Here is a 21,945-nt window from a genome sequence, read left to right on the forward strand (position 1 = left end):
GCAAAAAAAATTAAAAAAAAAAAAAAAAAAAAAAAAAAAAAAAAAAAGAGGTATTCTGGCTGGTTGCAGTGTGTCATACCTGTAATCCCAACAGTTTTGGGAGGCTGAGGCAGATGGATTGCTTGAGCCCAGGAGTTTGAGACAAGCCTAAGCAACATGGTAAAACCTTGACTCTACAAAAAATACAAAAACAAAAAAAATGAGCCAAGTGTGGTGGTTGCATGCCTTTAGTCTCAGCTATTCGGGACTCTGAGGAAGGAGGATCACTTGAGCTTGGGAGGTGGAGGGAGGCTGCAATGAGCTGAGTAACACCACTGCACTCCAGCCTGGGTGACAGAGCAAGACCCTGTCTCCAAAGGGAAAAAAAAAAGATATTCTTAGGTAACAGTGATGCCCTAACCTAACTGAAAGATATGAAATGGTGTTGTAGTTAGGTTATATATGTATGGCAGAATGTGATGTGTTATATAGCAAAGGTAGAACAGTGTTATGGTACTGTAATAGAAGTTAACATGGCGTTACAGAAGTAGAGAAGACAGATTGATTTGAGCATTTCAGAGAGACAAAAATAATAATTAGGATGTTTTTTAAGGAGTTCCAACTGTTTGGAACTGGTCATTGAAGAAAGAATTTCACCAGTGAGAAATGGAGTAAGGATGTTTCAGGGAAAAAGGAATATAATATAAAGTAGACACCCAGAAATTAGACTATGGTGAATGGTTTGAATGAGGTTAAGTTAGAAAGTCTCAGACACAACTGTATGATAAAGGGTCTCACTCACCAGTGTGAGGGAAAGGTTTCTGAATGACAAAGTGACATCATCAGAATTCTACTTGGAGATTTCTAGAGCAAGAATGAGAAGGGTTAATTAATATTGAATAGCATTGAAAAGAATTAAATCTCAGTTTGACTCATTTTGCCTGAGTAATTTTTGTCCTAAGTTACACTTTGTTATATACATTTTATTCCTTATTACAAATGCAATAATGCTGATTGAAGGAATTTTTTTTTTCTTTTGGTCACAAGTGACAATGGGGTGTGTGTATATATATAGATACATAGAGGAGAGAGCCATGAGCAAGACCATACTTTTTTTTCTTTTCACAATAAATTAACATTTTTAATGTATCACTTAGGCTTCTATATGATATTTACTGAAAACATATTGCATGATTTTAGCAGACCACTAGTATTCAGAGGTTAATATGAGTTGCTTTTTAAATCCAAAACTTTTAGTTACTTGAACAGTTCTTTCCAATTAAGTTTTCTGTGTGGAGAGAGATACTTGAATTATTTTACAGGTCCCAGACTACTATGATATCATCAAAAAGCCCATTGCCTTAAATATAATTCGTGAAAAAGTGAATAAATGTGAATATAAATTAGCATGTAAGTAATTTATGTTTTTCTTTGATACTTATTTTTCTAAGACATTCTGTTATATCACCTTTGATATTTATTTTTGTTTAAAAAGGTAGAGGCTGTTTTTCTCTTTTTGAAAGCATGTGTTAATGCAGTTGTGTAGATGGCATGCCATGAGGTTCCACAAGTACTTATTAGTGTTTGTGGAGATGAACGATGGATTAGGATCAAGATGTAAGTTAAAGATATTTTATAGATCTGATCTTACTCAAAGAAGTTATTTATAATTACATAATGTATATGATCACAGAATTGCATAGTTTCAATAAAACAGTTTTAAAGTATTTACAATTAAACAGTTTTAAGCCTCAGTTCTGCTACCTTTTTTCAGAATCTTTTTTCTTTTTCCTTTTTTTTTTGAGACAGGGTCTCATTCTGTTGCCCAGGCTGGAAGTGCAGAGGCGAAATTTCAGTTCACTGCAGGCTTGACCTCACAGGCTCAAGCTGTACTCCCACCCCAGCCTCCCAAGTAGCTAGGACCACCACGGTGGAGGACACTGTGCCGTTTTTTGTTTTGTGAAACGGAGTCTACCCTGTTGCCAGGCTGAAGCGCAGTGGCATGATCTTAGCTCACTGCAACCTCCGCCTCCCAGGTTCAAGTGATTCTTCTGCCTCAGCTTCCCCAGTAGCTGGGACAACAGACGCCTGTCACCACGCTGGGCTTTTTTTGTATTTTTAGTAGAGACGGGGTTTCACCATGTTGGCCAGGCTGGTGTCAAACTCCTGACCTCAGGTGATCTGCCTGCCTCAGCCTCCCAAAGTGCTGGGATTATAGGCATGAGGCACTGCACCTGGCATGCCTGGCTAATTTTTTATATTTTTTTGTGGAGACACGGTTTCACCATGTTGCCAAGGCAGGTCTTGAACTCCTGACCTCAAATGATCCTCCCACCTTGGCCTCCCAAAGTCCTGGAATTACAGGCATGAACCACCGTGCCTGGTTAATTTTTGTATTTTTTGTAGACATGGGGTTTCACTGTGTTGCCCAGGATGGTCCCAAACTCCTGAGCTCAAGTGATCTTCTTGCCTCAGCCTCCCAAGTGCTGGGATTACAGATGTGAGCTACCATGCCTAGGCAGAGTCTTCTCTTTCTAAAGAAAATGTAGGCTTCCGTTTTTTTTTTTCTTTTTTGGAACCTCAACTGCTACTATTCCCTGGATCCATTTTTCTTAATGAGATTTCCAGATAGGATACAAGAATTTTATTATAATTTATGTACTTTCATTCTAATCTTGTTTGCTCTTTTTCCCTTTCTAGCTGAGTTTATTGATGATATTGAGTTAATGTTTTCGAACTGCTTTGAATACAACCCTCGTAACACAAGTGAAGCAAAAGCTGGAACTAGGCTTCAAGCATTTTTTCATATTCAAGCTCAAAAGCTTGGACTCCATGTCACACCCAGTAATGTGGACCAAGTTAGCACACCACCGGCTACGAAAAAGTCACGAATCTAACTTTGTCCTTTGAAAGGATGTATATGAGGAAAAACAAATTGTTCATGAAAATGGAACATTAAATCATTCTCTAAAGCAGACATATATGTTATAAAGCAATAACAACTGATTGACCACATGAAAGTGTGGCCTGCACTATATTCTCAATTTTAATATTAAGCACTCAGGAGAATGTAGGAAAGATGTCCTTTGCTACAGTTTTGTTCAGTATCTAATAAGTTTAATAGATATATTGGATACAGTACTGGTTTACAGAGGTTTTTGTACATTTTTGAGATCATTCATGTGTCCAGAGGTCTTGGAAAATATTTTTTCACCTATGATTTTTTTTTGTTATTGATGATTTTTTTTAAAGTTGTGGTATTAAGGGAGAGTTATCTACATGGATGATTCTTCTACTATAGGACAGTTTAGAAAAATTTGTTTATGTCTTGTTTAATGAAGACATTCTTTCAACACTACACATGAATGAATCCAATCTTATATCCTTGAAGTGCTGTACCAGTGCTAGCTGGAGGTATTAAGTCTGAGTTTATTAACTAGATATTTATTTAGTATTGAAAGTAATTTGTGAATTTTTTTTGTATTTATAAAATTCATACCTGAAAAATGTTCTTTAATGTTTTAAACTTTTTACTGTGTTTTTTTATTTCTCTAACTTCCTTAATGAACAATCAAAAAAAGTAACACCCTCCCTTTTCCCTGACAGTCTTTCAATTTTACAGAACTGTATTATAAGTTTCTATATACAGCTTTTTAACTGTACAAATAAAATAACATTTTTTCAAGTAATCTGGAATTCTGTAGTTTTTACAATCAGATTTGGACTTTTCCATGTGATCCAAACAGACCATAGGAACCAATGTTTCATTGTACCTGAGTCTCTATAGCAGTAATTTGCTTATTTTTCTGCCCAAACCCTTGAAGAGTAAGATCTGTTTAATCAAAAATAGTAACATTATGTGCATGGATTCTCATTAAAAAAGAGGAGAGAAAGTTTGGAGTACACTTACCTCTTTAAGAAACACTCTAGAAATTAAAGTTTGCATGCAGATATAACATAAAAAGAGCTACTTCTTAGGTATGGAAGACACAGGAGCTTTAGTTTTGTAACATACTTTCCAGGATGCAAAAGGCAGGTGTCTTCCCTATTCTCTGGGACTCTCTGGTAGGTGGGAGAGAACCTACCCTCTATCTTAAAATCGTGAGGATACTGCATTATTATTTAATTAATTTACTTGGAAGTTTACCCCTCTTTCATTTCTTTCTCATATAATTTGAGATTATCAGTTTTCTAGATTCTTTACATGAATACGTCTACAACTGTAACTTTTGGCAAATTTATATAATTTTATATGCCATAATTTTACTTAGTAGCATTTAAATATGGAGACTTCTGAAAATACAATGACATTTTAATAATAAGTTACCTGATTACTATTCTTCACTTTTTTAAAAAATAAAATTTTAATGTTTTAATTTTTTAGAATAGAGACAGGGTCTTGCTGCATTGCCCAAGACTAGTCTTGAACTCCTGAGCTCAAAGTGAACCACCTGCTTCGAACTCCCAAGGTGCTGGGATTACAGGTGTGAGCCACTGTGCCCGATCAATATTCTTCATTGTTTGTTTAATGTTAATAAGAAACAGCTTTTATATTAGATTTTCTTCTATACTCTAAACACTAAGGAACCATTTCTGACCAACTAATTATGGAATTATTTAATCTGCAAGTCAGTCATAAAACTTGCAGTTTATTTACCCTTTCTCAGACTGAGTTGACTGAGTTAAAATTTAAGACATTACCCTTTTTTTATTTTCTGGCATGCAGTGGCACGATCTTGGCTCACTGCAACCTCCATCTCCCGGCTTCACGCAATTCTCTTGCCTCACCGTCCCAAGTAGCTGGGATTACAGGCATGTACCATCACACCTGGCTAATTTTTGTATTTTTAGAAGAGACAGGGTTTCACCATGTTGGCCAGGCTGGTCTCGAACTCCCGACCTCAGGTGATCCACCCACCTCAGCCTCCCAAAGTGCTGGGATTACAGGCATGAGCCACCACACCCAGCCAAGACATTACCTTGCAATCTGCACAGCCAAATTGTCTTTTACATGCCGAATTCATCATTTATTCCCATACATATCTGCAGTAGTTAAAAATTTTAGGCTGGGCGTGGTGGCTCATGCCTGTAATCCCAGCATTTTGGGAGGCTGAGGTGGGCAGATCACCTGAGGTCGGGAGTTCGAGACCAGCCTGACCAACATGGTGAAACCCTGCCCTACTAAAAATACAAAACTTAGCCAGGTGTGGTTGCAGAGCTTATAGCTTGCAGTGAATGCCAAGAACTAAGTACTCAGACAGTTCCAGCTGAACGGGGCTAGGGGATAGTTCTTCCAAAACAGTCCACCCCAGCATCCATCTGGCAAGTATTTATTGAAAGGGCTTGTATTAACTACAAACATCCACTAGATGGTCATTTGAGGTGAGTTGCTGAGGCACCTGTGACCTTGTACCACTCAAACTGCATTCTCAGGAGGCTGTTTTCAACATTCCTTATCACACCACACACTCCGCTCCCTGTCCTGTTTTCAGGGTCAAGGAGTTCCATTCCCATGCACAAATAACAAACGGTGCCTCAGTATTTTTCCATGCCCTGACCTCAAATGCCATGTACATAAGCTTGAATATGTTGCCGTGTGCCCCCTACAGTGGTGGCAGGCAACTGTAATCCCAGCTACTCGGGAGGCTGAGGCAGGAGAATTGCTTGAACCCAGGAGGCAGAGGTTGCAGTGAGCTGAGATCGCACCTGTGTACTACAGCCTGGTGACAGAGCAAGACTCCGCCTCAAAAATAAATAAATAAATAAATAAGCTTATGGTTTTAAAAGCATTAAAGCAAACTTCTAGATTGGGGGAAAAAATAAAAAATACAGAAACATCAGTATATATGTTATTTACTGGTATGCAAATAACCAAGCATTTATTTATTTATTTAGAGATAGGGTCTTGCTCTGTCGCCCGTGCTGACATACAGTCTGTGACACTATCATAGCTCACTGTAACTCTGTAGCCTGAAACTCCTAGGCTCAGGCAGTCCTCTCACCTCAGCCTCCCACAGCTGTAAGATGACAGGTGTGAGCCACTGCACCCAGCCTAATCTTACTTTTCTCTGTGAACATTTTGTCTTAGGAGCTAGCAACTTTCTATCAAAAAATTTTGAGAAAATAATAGTATAGATGAACAGATCTCTAAAATTTAATATTGTGACTTAAGGCTTTGTTGTGGCCATTATTAGAGCTATACTCCTTTTTCCCCCAATAAAATGAAAATTTTATTTCTAGTTATAAAATTAACAAATGGTGATTGTCCATAAAAATAGAAAACAACAAATATATAAAATAGAAATAAACTTAGTGTATAATTTTCCAGATTCCTTTCTTCAACAAAATGGGATCATGGTATACAAATCCTATGTTAGACATTTCATTTGGTAATATATTTGTTTGTGAGCTGTCCAGTACTCCAGTGTATCTAGATCTCACCTCATTTGGAACCCTTCTCTCAGATAACTCAGTCTTACATTTGTTTAACCAGTTATCAAATGACATCTTTTTTTCACTGTGAAGTCATATGACATTTAGATCATACAAAATTATAATGTCCTTGGGATATTTTGGCTACTATAATTAACTCATGTTAGTAATACATTCCATGTATATAACAGCTGTTTCTGATCCAATAATCTGAAGAGTAGCAATAGGCATTTGATTGTAAATACTTCCTTGGCTTAGCTTTTTGTGACTTGTATTTGTTCTTTTATCTGATCCTATGAACTTCCCCATGAAGGAGGAAGTGGGATAGAATTTGATATCCTGCTGTAAACAATTTAAAAATTAGACAAAATAACTAACTCTGGCAGCAAGACTAAGTACTGCAAGATTTCCCTTTCACCTTCCTAAATGATAAAACCAAGCAACTCAACTTTTTTTTTGAGATGGAGTCTCACTGCCATCCAGCCTGGAATGCAGCGGCGAGATCTCAGCTCACTGCAACCTCCCCCTCCCAGTTCAAGTGATTCTTCTGCCTCACCCTCCTGAGTAGCTGGGACTAGAGGTGTGCACCACCACGCCCGGCTAATTTTTTGTATTTTTAGTAGAGACAGGGTTTCACCATGTTGGCCAGGCTGGTCTTGAACTCCTGAGCTCAAGTGATCCACCTGCTTTGGCCTCCTAAATTGCTGGGATTACAGGTGTGAGCCACCACACCTGGCCTCAACTTCTTATTTGTAAAATTCATTCTTTTCCCCATTATCTATAGAGGAATTTATCTTGGCCTGCATGATCTGACACTGTTCTGTAGGCCTCGTCTATCACCTTGCACCATATCAGCTATGTACTGGTTTCTGCTCACTGGACTCTGTTGTTTCTCAGATATTGGGAGTCTTGTAAGACTATGCCTTCTCGCTTGCTGTGCATTCTGCTTGAAATGCCTTTCTACCTCCACTTCACCAGGAGGAAGCAAATTACCTAAACACTTGTTAAAAAACATCCAGAAGAGAGTTTGTTTGAGATGATGGACAGTTCTGAAAATGGATAGTGGTGACAGTTGCACAACAATGTACACTTAATGCCACTGAATTGTACACTTTAAGATGATTAAATCACACCTATAATCCAAGCATTTTGTTAGGCTGAGGCAGGGAAATTGCTTGGGCCAAGAGTTTGAGACAATATGGTGAACCCCTACCTTTGCAAAAAATTAGGGTTTGGCACACACCATGGGTGTGGCACACACCTGTGATCCAAGCTACTCAGGAGGCAGAGGTGGAAGAATCGCTTGAGCCTGGGAGGTTGAAGCTGCAGTGAGCCATGATAGTGCCACTGTACTCCAGCCTGGGCAACACAGTGAGACCCTATTTCAAAAAAAAAATAAAGTGGTAAATGTATTGATTTATTTATGAGACATGGTCTAGCTCTATTGCCCAGGCTAGAGTGCAGTGGCTCAATTATAGCTCCCTACAGCCTCAAAACTCCTGGGCTCAAACAATCTTCCTGCCTCAATCTCCTCAGTATCTATGACTAAAGTGCATGCCACCACGCCCAGCTAATTTTAAGATTTTTTTGTAGAGATGGGGTCTTGCTATGTTGCCCAGGCTGGTCTTGAACTCCTCCCCTCAAGCTGTCCTCCTAACTCAGTCTTCCAAAGTGCTGGGAGTACAGGCATGAGTCACCATGCCCAGCCTGATTTACATTTTTTAAATACCTAAAAATGCTAAGTAAAATACTACAAGCATTTGATCTGACTAAATGCATCACTAAGTACACTTGAGAGACTGGAAAGCCATTCTGGAAGTCACATGAGCTGAAGCTACAGCTCTCCTTATTGTGGTGTGGCAGTTGCCAGCCTGCGAAGGACAGTCAGTCTCAACACTTCAGGGACTTAGGTTTTAAAACCTATATGGAGACAGGAGACAGGCCCGTGGGATCATTCAAATCAGGGCTGAACTGAAAACCCATATAAACCCGGAACTCACATAGGAATATACCTTTATTGAAAATGTGGGCTGGAAAAAAAAATCTGCCAATATGTAGTCCAAAAACCTAAGAAGAAAAACTCTGCTTTAAAAAGTGGTCCTGGCCGGGCACAGTGGCTCATGCCTGTAATCCCAGCACTGTGGGAAGCCAAGGTGGGTGAAGCATGAGGTCAGGAGATTGTGACCATCCTGGCCAACATGGTGAAACCCAGTCTCTGCTAAAATACAAAAAACTAGCTGGGCATGGTGGCATGCGCCTGTAGTCCCAACTACTTAGGAGGTTGAGGTAGCAGAATCACTTGAACCAAGAAGGTGGAAGTTGCAGTGAACCGAGATTGTGCTACTGCACTCCAGCCTGGCAACTGCGTGAGAGACTTTGTCTCCAAAAAAAAAAAAAAGTGTATTGGGCTACTCGGGGCTCACTGCCTATGGGATAGCCCTGCTCTACAAAGAGCAGTTTAAAAAAGGAAAAAAAAAGCGGGGGAGGGAGATGGCCAATTACGAACAGCTCAGGATTGCAGCTCCCAGTGAAAGTGCAGAGGATGAGTGGACACCGCATTTCCAGACAGATTTTTATTGCCCACAGACCAGGAGATTCCCAGGCGCAGGAGCCCCCAGCACCGCTGTTTCGGCCGCCGTGGCTGTTTCAGCCCGCATGGCTGCTTTGCCCACGCCCTGGCACAGCGGTTCTCCATACAAAAGACACTAGTCCGGGTGCCCTCTTAGCTGGCGACTGGAGCCCTGAGACAGCAGAGTCGCCCATTCATCTGAAATAGTGAGCCAGGCCAGGAGATTCCTAGGCAAAAAAAACCGCCAGAAATCTCAGCACTGCTGTTTCAGCCAGCTCAGTGAGTCGGGGCGCGGGAGATCCCGGCGCCTTTTGAACAGGCGACTGGAACACTGGGAGAGATTGACCATTCAACAACAACAACAACAAAAGACTCTGGGTCAGGGAGCCAGGTGATCAGGCTCAGCTGGTTCCACCCACCCTGCCCCCCACAAAAAAAAAAAAAAAAAAAACAGTAATTGAAAACGCTCTGGGTTGAGAGTTTCACAGCAAGCACAGCTGAACCCGGGACGGTCCGCCCCTGTGGGGGGGGGGGCGTCTGCCATTACTAAGACACTCCACTACTACGGAGGCAGTCTGACCATCGCTGAGGCAGCCCTTCGTTGCTGAGGTAACCCACCGTTGCCAAGGCAACCTGCCATTACAGAGAGAGGCAGGCCACCATTGCCAAGGCAGTTCTAACTACACCCATATAAACAGGACTGCAGGGAAGATCACACAGCAGCTGCGTGGAGCCCACAGCAGCTCAGCAAAGCCTCTGCAGGTATACAGTGACTAGGGTGCCTCCTTGCTGGGCAGGGCAGCCCCGAAAAAAAAAAAAGGCAGCAGCACAACGGAAACTCATAAATAAAGCCCTAACTCCCTGGGACAGAGCACCTGGGGGAAAAAAAAAAAGGGAGTTTATGAGTTCTGCTGCAGCAGACCTAAATGTACCTGCCCAGCAACCCTAAATGAACAACGGAGCTCACAGCTCAGGACTTGAGCTCCAATAAAGGACAGACTATCTCCTCAAGAAACTCCCTGACCCCTGTATATCCAAAGAGTCACCTGATAAAGGAGAGAACAGACTGACATTTGGCGGGCATCCTTCTGGGACAAAGATAGCAGAAAAGGAAACAGGTAGCAACCCTTACTGTTCGGCAGCTGCTGCAGGTGATCCCCCAGCAAGCACTGCGTGGAATGGACCTCAGCAATCCTACAGTAGAGGGACCAGACTGTTAGAAGGAAAGCTAAGAAAAAGAAGGAACTTCAGCATCCACAAACTGGAAGTTCACTCAGAGACCCAATCTGAAAGTCAGTAACTACAAAGACAATAGGTGGATAAACCCACAAAGATGGGAAGAAACTGGTGCAAAAAGGATGAAAACACCCGAAACCAGAACACCTATCCTCCTAAAAGGGATCACAACTCCTCACCAGCAAGGGAACAAGGCTGGATGGAGAATGAGTGTGATGAAATGACAGAATCAGACTTCAGAAGGTGGGTAATAAGAAACTACACTGAGCTAAAAGAACATGTTCTAACCCAATGCAAATAAACTAAGAACCTTGAAAAAGATTTGACGAAATGCTAACGAGAATGGACAACATAGAGAGGAATATAAGTGAATTGATGGAGCTGAAAAACACAACACGAGAACGTCGTGAAGCATGCACAAGCTCCAACAGCTGAATTCACCAAGCAGAAGAAAGGATATCAGAGGTCGAAGATCAACTCAATGAAATAAAACAGGAAGGCAAGAATAGAGAAAAAAGGGTAAAAAGGAATGAACAAAGTCTCCAAGAAATGTGGGACTATGTGAAAAGACCTAATCTACGTTTGATAAGTGTACCTGAATGTGACGAAGAGAATGAATCCAAGCCGGAAAATACTCTTCAGGATATTATCCAGAAAAACTTCCCCAACCTAGCAAGGCAGGCCAATATTCAAGTCCAGGAAATACAGACAACACCACAAAGATATTCCTCAAAAAGAGCAACCCCAAGGCACATAATCGTCAGATTCACCAGGGTTGAAATGAAGGAGAAAATACTAAGGGCAGCCAGAGAGAAAGGTCAGGTTACCCACAAAGGGAAGCCCATCAGACTCACAGCAGATCTCTCAGCAGAAACCCTACAAGCCAGAAGAGACTAGGGGCCAATATTCAACATCCTTAAAGAAAAGAACTTTCAACCCAGAGTCTTCTATCCAGCCAAACTAAGTTTCATAAGTGAAGGAAAAATAAAATCCTTTGTGAACAAGCAAGTACTCAGAGAATTCATCACCACCAGACCTGCTTTACAAGAGCTTCTGAAAGAGGCTCTACACATATAAAGGAACAACCAGTACCAGCCACTCCAAAAACATACCAAATGGTAAAGAGCATCAACACAATCAAGAATCTGCATCAATTAACAAACAAAACAGCCAGCTAGCATCCAAATGGCAGTATCAAATTCAGATATAACAATATTATCCCTAAATGTAAATGGACTGAATGCCCCAATCAAAAGACACAGACTGGCAAATTGGATAAAAAGCCAAAACCCGTCAATGTGTGCTGTATCCAGGAAACCCATCTCACATGCAAGGATACACAAAGGCTCAAAATAAAGGGATGGAGGAAGATTTACCAAGCAAATGGAGAGCAAACAAAAGCAGGAGTTGCAATTCTCGTCTCTGATAAATTAGACTTTAAAGCAACAAAGATCAAAAGAGACAAAGAAGGACATTACATAATGGTAAAAGGATCAATGCAACAAGAAGAGCTAACGATTCTAAATATATACGCACCCAATACAGGAGCACCCAGATTCATAAGGCAAGTTCTTAATGACTTAGAACTTTGTAAAGAGACTTAGATTCCCACAAAATTATATTGGGAGACTTTAACACCCCATTGTCAATATTAGACAGATCAATGAGACTGAAAATTAACAAGGATATCCAGGACTTGAATTCAGACCTGGACCAAGCAAACCTAATAGACATTTACAGAACTCTCCACCCCAAATCCACAGAATATACATTCTTCTCAGCACAACACCACACCTACTCTAAAATTGACCACATAATTGGAAATAAATCACAACTCAGCAAATGCAAAAGAACGGAAATCATAACAGTCTCTCAGACCACAGTGCAATAAAGTTAGAACTCAGAATGCAGAAACTAACTCAGAACCGCATAGCTTCATGGAAACTGAACAACTGGCTCTTGAATGTTGACTGGATAAACAATGAAATGAAGGCAGAAATAAAGATGTTCTTTGAAACCAACGAGAACGAAGACACAACATAACAGAATCTCTGGGATACAATTAAAGCAGTCTCTAGAGGAAAATATACAGCAATAAGTGCACACATGAGAAGCAAGGAGAGATCAAAAATTGAAACCCTAGCATTAAAATTGAAAGAGCTAGAGAAGCGAGATAATAAAAACTCAAAACCAGCAGAAGACAAAAAGTAACTAAGATCACAGCAGAACTGAAGGAGACAGAGACACAAAAAACCCTTCAAAAAATCAATAAATCCAGGAGCTGGTTTTTTGAAAAGATCAACAAAATAGACAGACCACTAGCCAGATTAATAAAAAAGAAAAGAGAGAATAACCAAATTGATGCAATAAAAAACGATAAAGGGGTTATCACCACAGATTCCACAGAAATTCAAACCATCATCAGAGATTATTACAAACAACTCTATGCACAAAAACTAGTAAACCTGGAAGAAATGGATAAATTCCTGGACACTTGCCTCCTCCCAAGCCTAAACCAGGAAGAAGCTGAAACCCTAATAGACCAATAACAAGGTCTGAAGTTGAGGCAGCAATTAAGAGCCTACCACCCAAAAAAAGCCCAGGTCCAGATGGGTTCACAGCCAAATTCTACCAGACATACAAAGAGGAGCTGGTACCATTCCTTCTGAAACTATTCCAAACAATACCAAAAGAGGGAATTCTTCCCAAATCATTTTATGAGACCAACATCATCCTGATATCAAAACCTGGCAGAGACTCAACAAGAAAAGAAAACTTCAGGCCAATATCCATGATGAACATAGATGCAAAAATCTTCAATAAAATACTGGCAAGCCGATTGCAACAGCACATCAAAAAGCTTATCCACCATGATCAAGTAGGCTTCATCCCGGGGATGCAAGGCTGATTCAACATACACAAGTCTATAAACGTTAATTCACCACATAAACGGAACAAAAGACAAAAACTACATGATTATCTCAATTGATGCAGAGAAGGCCTTTGACAAAATTCAACAGCCCTTTATGCTAAAAACCCTCAATAAGCTAGGTATTCACGGAGCGTATCTCAAAATAATAAAAGCTATTTACGACAAACCAACAGCCAATATCATACTGAATGGGCAAAAACTGGAAGCATTCCCTTTGAAATCTGGCACTAGACAAGGATGCCCTCTCTCACCACTCCTATTCAATATAGTACTGGAAGTTCTAGCCAGAGCAATCAGGCAAGAAAAAGAAATAAAGGTTATTCAAATAGGAAAGGAGGAAGTCAAATTGTCTCTATTTGCAGACAACATGATTGTATATCTAGAAGACCCCACTGTCTCAGCCCAAAATCTCCTGAAACTGATAAGCAACTTCAGCAAAGTCTCAGGATACAAAATCAATGTGCAAAAATCACAAGCATTCCTATACACCAATAACAGACTTAAAGAGAGCCACATCAAGAATGAACTGTCATTCACAACTGCTACAAAGAGAATACCTAGGAATACAACTAACAAGGAAGGTAAAGGACCTTTTCAAGGAGAACTACAAGCCACTGCTCAACAAAATAAGAGAGGACACAAACAGATGGAGAAACATTACATGTTCATGGTTAGGAAGAATCAATATCGTTAAAATGGCCATACTGCCCAAAGTAATTTACAGATTCAATGCTATTCCCATCAAGCTACCAATGACCTTCTTCACAGAACTGGAAAAAACCACCTTAAACTTCATATGGAACCAAAAGAGAGCCCGCATAGCCAAGTCAATTCTCAGCAAAAGGAACAAAGCAGGAGGCATCACACTACGGGACTTCAAACTATACTACAAGGCTACAGTAATCAAAACAGCATGGTACTGGTACCAAAACAGAGATATAGACCAATGGAACAGAACAGAGGCCTCGGAGGCAACACAACATATCTACAACCATCTGATCTTTGACAAACCTGAGAAAAACAAGCAATGGGGAAAGGATTCCCTGTTTAATAAATGGTGTTGGGAAAACTGGCTAGCCATGTGCAGAAAGCAGAAACTGGACCCCTTCCTGACACCTTACACTAAAATTAACTCCAGATGGATTAAAGACTTAAACATAAGACCTAACGCCACAAAAACTCTAGAAGAAAATCTAGGCAAAACCATTCGGAGGCGTAGGCAAGGACTTCATGACCAAAACACCAAAAGCATTGGCAACAAAAGCCAAAATAGACAAATGGGACCTAATCAAACTCCACAGCTTCTGCACAGCAAAAGAAACAGTCATTAGAGTGAATTGGCAGCCAACAGAATGGGAAAAAATTTTTGCAATTTGCCCATCTGACAAAGGGCTGATATCCAGAATTTACAAAGAACTAAAACAGATCTACAGGAAAAAAACAAACAAGCCCATTCAAAAGAGGGCGAAGGATATGAACAGATACTTTACAAAAGAAGACATACATGAGGCCAACAAACATATGAAAAAAACGCTCATCATCACCGGTCATTAGAGAAATGCAAATCAAAACTACAATGAGATACTGTCTCACGCCAGTTAGAATGGCGATCATTTAAAAATATAGGGACAACAGATGCTAGAGAGGATGTGGAGAAATAGGAACACTTTTACACTGTTAGTAGGAGTGTAAATTAGTTCAACCATTGTGGAAGACAGTGTGGCGATTCTTCAAGGACCTAGAAATACAAATTTCATTTGACCTAGCAATCCCGTTACTGGGTATATATCCAAAGGATTATAAATCGTTCTACTATAAGGACACGTGCACACGAATGTTCATTGCAGCACTGTTTACAATAGCAAAGACCTGGAACCAACCCAAATGCCCATCGATGATAGACTGGACAGGGAAAATGTGGCACATATACACCATGGAATATTATGCAGCCATCAAAAACAATGAGTTTGTGTCCTTTGTAGGGACATGGATGAACCTGGAAACCATCATTCTCAGCAAACTGACAGAAGAGCAGAAGATCAAACACCGCATGTCCTCACTCATAGGCGGGTGTTGAACAATGAGAACACATGGACACAGGGAGGGGAGCACTACACACTGGGGTCAGTTGGGGGGAAATAGGGAAGGGATGGTGGGGGGTGGGGAGCTGGGGAGAGAGAGCATCGGGAGAAATGCCAGATATAGGTGATGGGGAGCAAGGCAGCAAATCACACTGCCATGTGTGTACCTATGCAACAATCTCACATGTTCTTCACATGTACCCCAATACCTAAAGTGCAATAAAATAAATAAATAGAAAAAAAAAAAAAACAAAACTGGAGGCATTATACTCCTTGAGTTCAAAACGTGTTATAAAGCTATTGTAATAGCATGGTACTGGCATAAAAACATACAGTGGAACAGGGAGCTCAGAAATAAACCCAACTATTTGTGGTTAATTGATTTTTTACAAAGGTGCCAAGAACACACAATGGGGAAAGGACAGTTTAATAAATGATTTTGGTAAAACTGAATATCCACATGCAGAAAACTGAAATTGGACCCTTATCTCACACCACATACAAAAATCAACTCAAAGCCAGGTTGCAGTGGCTCACACCTGTAATCCTAGCACTTTGGGAGGCCAAGGTGGACGGATTGCTTGAGCCCAGGAGTTTGAAACCAGCCTGGGCAACATGGCAACACCATCTCTAATTCAAACATTCTTATACAAAAATTAGCCAGGTGTGGTGGTGCATACCTGTAATTCCAGATACTTGGGGGGCCGAGGCTTGAATCTTGGAGGTTGAAGATGCAGTCAGCTGTGATTCTGCCACTGTACTCCAGCCTGGACAACAGTGAAACCCTGTCTCAAAAAAAAAAAAACCTCAAGATGGATGAAAGACTTAAACATAAGACCTGAAACTGTAAAACTACTAGAAAAAAAAAAAAAAAGCAGAGGAAAAGCTCCACCACATTGGTCTGGGCAATGATTTCTTGAATAGGACTGCAAAAGGATGAGCAACAAAAGCAAAAATAGACAAGTGGTTTATATCAAACTAAAAAGTTTCTGTACAACAAAGGAAAAAATTTTTTTTTTTTTTTTTTTTGAGACGGAGTCTCAGTCTGTTCCCAGGCTGGAGTGCAGTGGCACAATCTCGACTCACTGTAACCTCTGCCTCCTGGGTTCAAGCAATTCCACTGCCTCAGCCTCCCAAGTAGCTGGGATTACAGGTCCACGCCACCACGCCCAGCTAATTTTTTTTATTTTAGTAGAGACGAGGTTTCACCCTGTTGGCCAGGATGCTCTCGATCTCCTGACCTCGTGATGTGCCTGCCTCAGCCTCCCAAAGTGCTGGGATTACAGGCGTGAGCTACCGCACCCAGCCTGCAAAGGAAACTTTTAACAGAGTGCAGAGATAACACAACTTGGAAAAAGTATTTTCAAACCATACATTTATAAAGGCGCTAGGCCGGGCCTGGTGACTCACGCCTGTAATCCGAGCACTTTGGGAGGCTGAGGCAGGCACATCACTTGAGGTCAGGAGTTCAAGACCAGCCTGGTCAATATGTTGAAACCCCGCCTCTACTAAAAATATAAAAAATTAGCCTGACATAGTGGCACACATCTATAATCCAGCTACATGGGAGGCTAAGGCAGGAGAATCTCTTGAACCTGGGAGGTGGAAGCTGCAGTGGGCTGATATTGCACCACTGCACTCAAGCCTGGGTGACAGAATGAGACTCTGTCTCGAAAAAAAAAAAAATTACCCTGCAACTTAGTTTTTTTTTTTTTTTTTAAGGGAGGGGCCAATATCTAAAATATATAAGGAACTCAATTCAGTAACAAGAAAACAAATAACCCAATTAATAAATGGGTAAAATACTCAACATCTCTAAGCATAGGAAAATGCAAATAAAATCATGAGATATCACCTCGCACCTGTTAGAAGGGCTATATGGAGGTTCCTCAAAAAAATAAAAATAGAAATATCTTATTATCCAGCAATCCCACTTCTGGCTATATATCCAGTAGAGTTGAAATCAGTATGTTGAAGATGTATCTGCACTTCCATGTTCATTTCAGCATTATTCACAATAGCTATATAGATATGGAAGCCAACATATGTCTACCAACAGATGAGTGGATAAATCAAATGTGGTGTGTACATACATAAAAGAACTATTTAGCCTCAAAAGAGAAGGAAATTCTGTCATTTGCAACAATATAGATGAACCTGGAGGGCATTATGTTAAGTAAAATAAGCCAGACACAGAAAGACAAATATTGTATGATCTCATTTACATGTAGAATCTAAAAAAGTTGATCTCATAAAAACAGATTAAAAAATGACCAGAGGTGGGATGGGTGGGTGAAGGGAATGGGGATAGAGGAGATGATGATCAAAGGGTACAAAGTTTCAGTTAGGGCTGGGCGAGGTGGTTCACACCTGTAATCCTAGCACTTTGGGAGGCCGAGGTGGGTGGATCACCTGAGGTCAGGAGTTCAAGACCAGCCTGGCCATCATGGTGAAACCCCATCTTAAAAATAAATAAATAAACAAAAAAACAAAGTTCCAGTTAGACTGGAAGGATATGGTTTAGTGATATGGATTATATTACTCTCATAAAAGTATTACATGTTCATTTTCTAATTTTAAAAGATTCAAATATTTACTAAGAATTTTTTTTTTTTAAGATGGAATCTCACCCTGTTGCCTAGGCTGGAGTGCAGTGGTGTGATCTCAGCTCACTGCAACCTCTGCCTCCTGAGTTCATGCAATTCTCCTGCCTCAGCCTCCCAAATAGCTAAGATTACAGGCTCAGGCCACCACGCCTGGCTAATTTTTGTATTTTTAGTAGAGACGGGTTTCACCCTGTTGGCCAGGCTGGTCTCAAACTCCTGACCTCAAGTGATCCACCCACCTCAGCCTCCCAAAGTGCTGGGATTATAGGTGTGAGCCACTGTGCCAAGCCAGAAATTTTTAAACCATATGAACTGCCATCGCCTAGAAGATAGTACGTAGAATGTTCTTCATTAAATTAACAACAATAATAATATTGAAGCTGAGCACAGTGACTTGGCTATAGTCTCAGCTACTCAGGAGGCTGAGGCAAAAGGATCACTTCAGTCTGGGAGTTTCATTCCAGCCTGGGCAAAATAAAATAGCAAGACCCTGTTTTTAAAAATATTATGTATTGAATATTTATACTACAATCAGTAAACATGGAAGTAAATATAAAGACCTCAGGAATTCAACAGTGGCCTGTGTGTCTCAGGTGAAAACTATCTCTAGGACTGAAATTATTCTTTCAGAGATAAAAATGCATTATGAAAAAAAAATTAAATAAGTAAATAATGCATTACAGGAAAAGATATTTCCTTTCTGAGGAAATACAATACAATGTCAAGTACTCCATGATTCAGAGCAAGTGTCTGTTTTTCATAGTAAACATTGGATCAACACCTGATTGCTGCCATGGTTTGGCTGTGTCTCCATCCAAATCTCATCTTGAATTTTAGTAACTCCCATGTGTCAAAGCAGGGCCAGGTGGAGATAACTGAATCATGGGGGGTGGTTTCCCCCATAGTCAGTGAATAAGCGTCACGAAATCTGATGGTTTTATAAAGGGAGTTCCCCTGCACAAGCTCTCTTGCCTGCGACCATGTAAGGCATCACTTGGCTCCTCATTTGCCTTCAGCAATGATTGTGAGGCCTCCCCAGCCATGTGGAATGGTAGTCAATTGAACTTCTCTCCTTTATAAGTTACCCAGTCTCAGGTATGCCTTTATCAGCAGCATGAGAACAGACAAATCGCCATTTTGGCATGTTTTAGGGGAGGGAATAAGTTTCTCCTTTTCTCTCATGCACAAATTTTCTTTAAATGTCATTCCTATAGAGGCTTCGTCATCAGCATTCCTATTAAAAGACCTTACCTATGACACATTCTGAATTTGGGTGGACTAAGAGAAAACAGAACTGATTTCACGCAGTACCACATAAAATATGCTCTTTCCTGCCTTTGATCCCCTCCAGCCCCAGGATACTATCTCTTCCTGTTCCCTGGTGGGCCTCTCTGGATAAGATTTGGGAAGTGCACCAATCGACCATGTGAGGAAATCAACATCTTATTCTCACGAATAATCTCTGTAGCCCTCTAGAGAGGGGTCAAAATTAATGACAAAATCTTTCAATATATTTTTACAAACACATGAGTAACACATTAAAAAGATCATAGACTTTAGAAATAACAATCTTAAGTTTAAAATTTTTATGGACATTTATTTTATGGACAAGTTACTTAACTCTCAGAGCCTGTTTCTTTAACTGTAAAAATGGAAATAACAACATCTACCTTGTTAGAATTGAATGTGCTCACTTTGAGATTACATTAGCTGTTCTTACTTTTCCTTTTTCACTTTCCACATGATACTGAAAGGCTCATAAATATTACATCTCTCTCTATACACCTTTCCTATCCATGACAATTTATAATTCCATTTCTGGTTCAAGACTGCTACAGAATTACTGTTATTGAGTATGGATTATAAAATTGATATATTGAGAAATTATTTCTATGGTCAGGATATATGTAAATGGGGGTGGGGAAAAGAGAAAAAAAAATTACTCTGCTAAACTGCCTAAGTAATGCCAAAGAAATGCCTGGGCTAAAAACATTGAGAATAAATTTGGGACTGAAATAGTGCCCAAAGGAAAAAAAAAATCTGGGGGAGGACCCAAGATGGCCGACTAGGAACAGCTCAGGATTGCAGATCCCAGTGAAAGCGCAGAGGGTGAATGGACACCACATTTCCAGACGGATTTTTATTGCCCACAGACCAGAAGATTCCCAGGTGGAGGGGCCCAATGGGTCACCAGCACAGCTGTTTTGGCCAGGGCAGCTGTTTCGGCTGGCGTGGCTACTTTGCCTTGCCCTGGTGCGACGGTTCTCCGTACAAAATACACTGGTCCGGGTGCCCTTTTAGCTGGCAATTGGAGAGCCAGGAAGGCGGATCGCCCATTCATCTGATTTAAAAAGGAACTGAAACATGGAGCCAGGTCAGAAGATTCCGGAGCAAAAAAACCGCCACGAATCTCAGCACCGCTGTTTCAGCCTGCGCAGTGAGTCACCGCAAGGGAAATCACACAGATCCCGGCGCCTAAAACAGGCGACTGGTGCACCTGGGAGAGAGTCGACCGTTCAACAACAAAAAAAAAAAGACTCTGAGTCAGGGAGTGAGGTGATCAGGCTCGGCTGGACCCACCCCCACAAAAACAAAACAAAACAAAACAAAAAAAACAGCAATTGAAAACGCTCTGGGTTGAGAGTTTCAAAGCAACACAGCTGAACCCAGGACACTCCAGCTCTGTGTGGGAGGGGTGTCTGCCACTACCGAGACACTTCACCACTATGGAGGTAGTCCACCATCGCCTGGACAGCCTGCCGTAGCCGTGGCAACCCGCAGCTGAGGCAACCTGCCATTACAGAGAGAGTCCGCCATTACACAGGCGGGCCACCATCGCCGAGGCAGTTCTAACTACACCCATACAAACAGGACTGCAGGGAAGATCACTCGGCAGTGGGCGGAGCCCACAGCAGCTCAGCAAAGCCTCTGCAGGCAGACAGTGACTAGGCTGCCTCCTCGCTGGGAAGGGCAGCCCTAAAAAAAAAAGGCAGCAGCACAATGGAAACTCATAAATAAAGCCCTAACTCCCTGGGACAGAACACCTGGGGGAAAAAAAAAAAAAAAAGGAGTTTATGAGTTCTGCTGCAGCAGACCTAAATGTACCTGCCCAGCAACCCTGAATGACCAACGGAGCTCACAGCTCAGCATTTCAGCTCCAATAAAGGACAGATTGTCTCCTCAAGCAGCTTCCTGGCCCCCATATGTCCAAAGAATCACCTCATAAAGGAGAGAACACAGTGACATTTGGCGGGTATCCTTCTGAGACAAAGATAGCAGAAGAAGAAACTGGTAGTAACCCTTACTGTTCTGTAACTACTGCAGGTGATCCCCAGGTAAGCAGGGCCTGGAGTGGACCTCAGCAATCCTAAAGCAGAGGGGCCAGACTGTTAGAAGGAAAACTAAGAAAGAGAAATAACTTCATCATCCACAAACTGGAAGTTCACCCAGAGACCCAATCTGAAAGTCAGCAACTACAAAAACAATAGGTGGATAAATCCACAAAGATGGGAAGAAACCGGCGCAAAAAGGATGAAAACATCCAAAACCAGAACACCTCTCCTCCTAAAAGGAATCACAACGCCTCATCAGCAAGCGAACAAGGCTGGATGGAGAATGAGTGTGATGAAATGACAGAATCAGACTTCAGAAGGTGGGTAAAAAGAAACTTGAGTGAGCTAAAAGAACATGTTCTAACCCAATGCAAAGAAACTAAGAACATTCAAAAAAGATTTGACGAAATGCTAACAAGAATGGACAACAGAGTGGAATATAAGTGAATTGATGGAGCTGAAAAACACAACACGAGAACTTCACGAAGCATGCACAAGTTTCAACAGCCGAATTCACCAAGCAGAAGAAAGGATATCAGAGGTCGAAGATCAACTCAATGAAATAAAATGAGAAGGCAAGAATAGAGAAAAAAGGGTAAAATGGAATGAACAAAGTCTTCAAGAAATGTGGGATTATGTGAAAAGACCTAATCTACGTTTGATAGGTGTACCTGAATGTGACGAAGAGAATGAATCCAAGCTGGAAAATACTCTTCAGGATATTATCCAGGAAAACTTCCCCAACCTAGCAAGGCAGGCCAATATTCAAGTCCAGGAA

At 41.0% G+C, this 21,945-nt stretch overlaps 1 protein-coding gene and 1 long non-coding RNA gene across 5 annotated transcripts in view; one reads left to right on the forward strand and one right to left on the reverse strand.

The window, feature by feature from the left end:
- Nucleotides 1-3,668, forward strand: part of BAZ1A (bromodomain adjacent to zinc finger domain 1A) — a 116,393-nt gene extending 112,725 nt beyond the window's left edge. For all 4 annotated transcript variants that reach the window (XM_032242571.1, XM_032242573.1, XM_032242570.1 and 1 more), the window contains 2 exons: nt 1,302-1,389; nt 2,680-3,668. In XM_032242571.1, the coding sequence (XP_032098462.1) occupies nt 1,302-1,389; nt 2,680-2,876 (285 nt within the window). In that variant the 3' untranslated portion in view covers nt 2,877-3,668. The remainder of the gene's footprint in view (nt 1-1,301; nt 1,390-2,679) is intronic.
- Nucleotides 474-15,440, reverse strand: LOC116526286. The gene is made up of 2 exons (XR_004258079.1): nt 15,397-15,440; nt 474-843 (listed from the first exon to the last, which is right to left on the reverse strand). It is a non-coding gene; the product is annotated as an uncharacterized LOC116526286 (long non-coding RNA).
- Nucleotides 15,441-21,945: the final 6,505 nt, after the last annotated feature.

The sequence above is a fragment of the Sapajus apella genome, unplaced genomic scaffold (assembly GCF_009761245.1).
Source record: "Sapajus apella isolate SASKATOON/1434 unplaced genomic scaffold, GSC_monkey_1.0 scaffold50, whole genome shotgun sequence".
Lineage (NCBI taxonomy): Eukaryota > Metazoa > Chordata > Mammalia > Primates > Cebidae > Sapajus > Sapajus apella.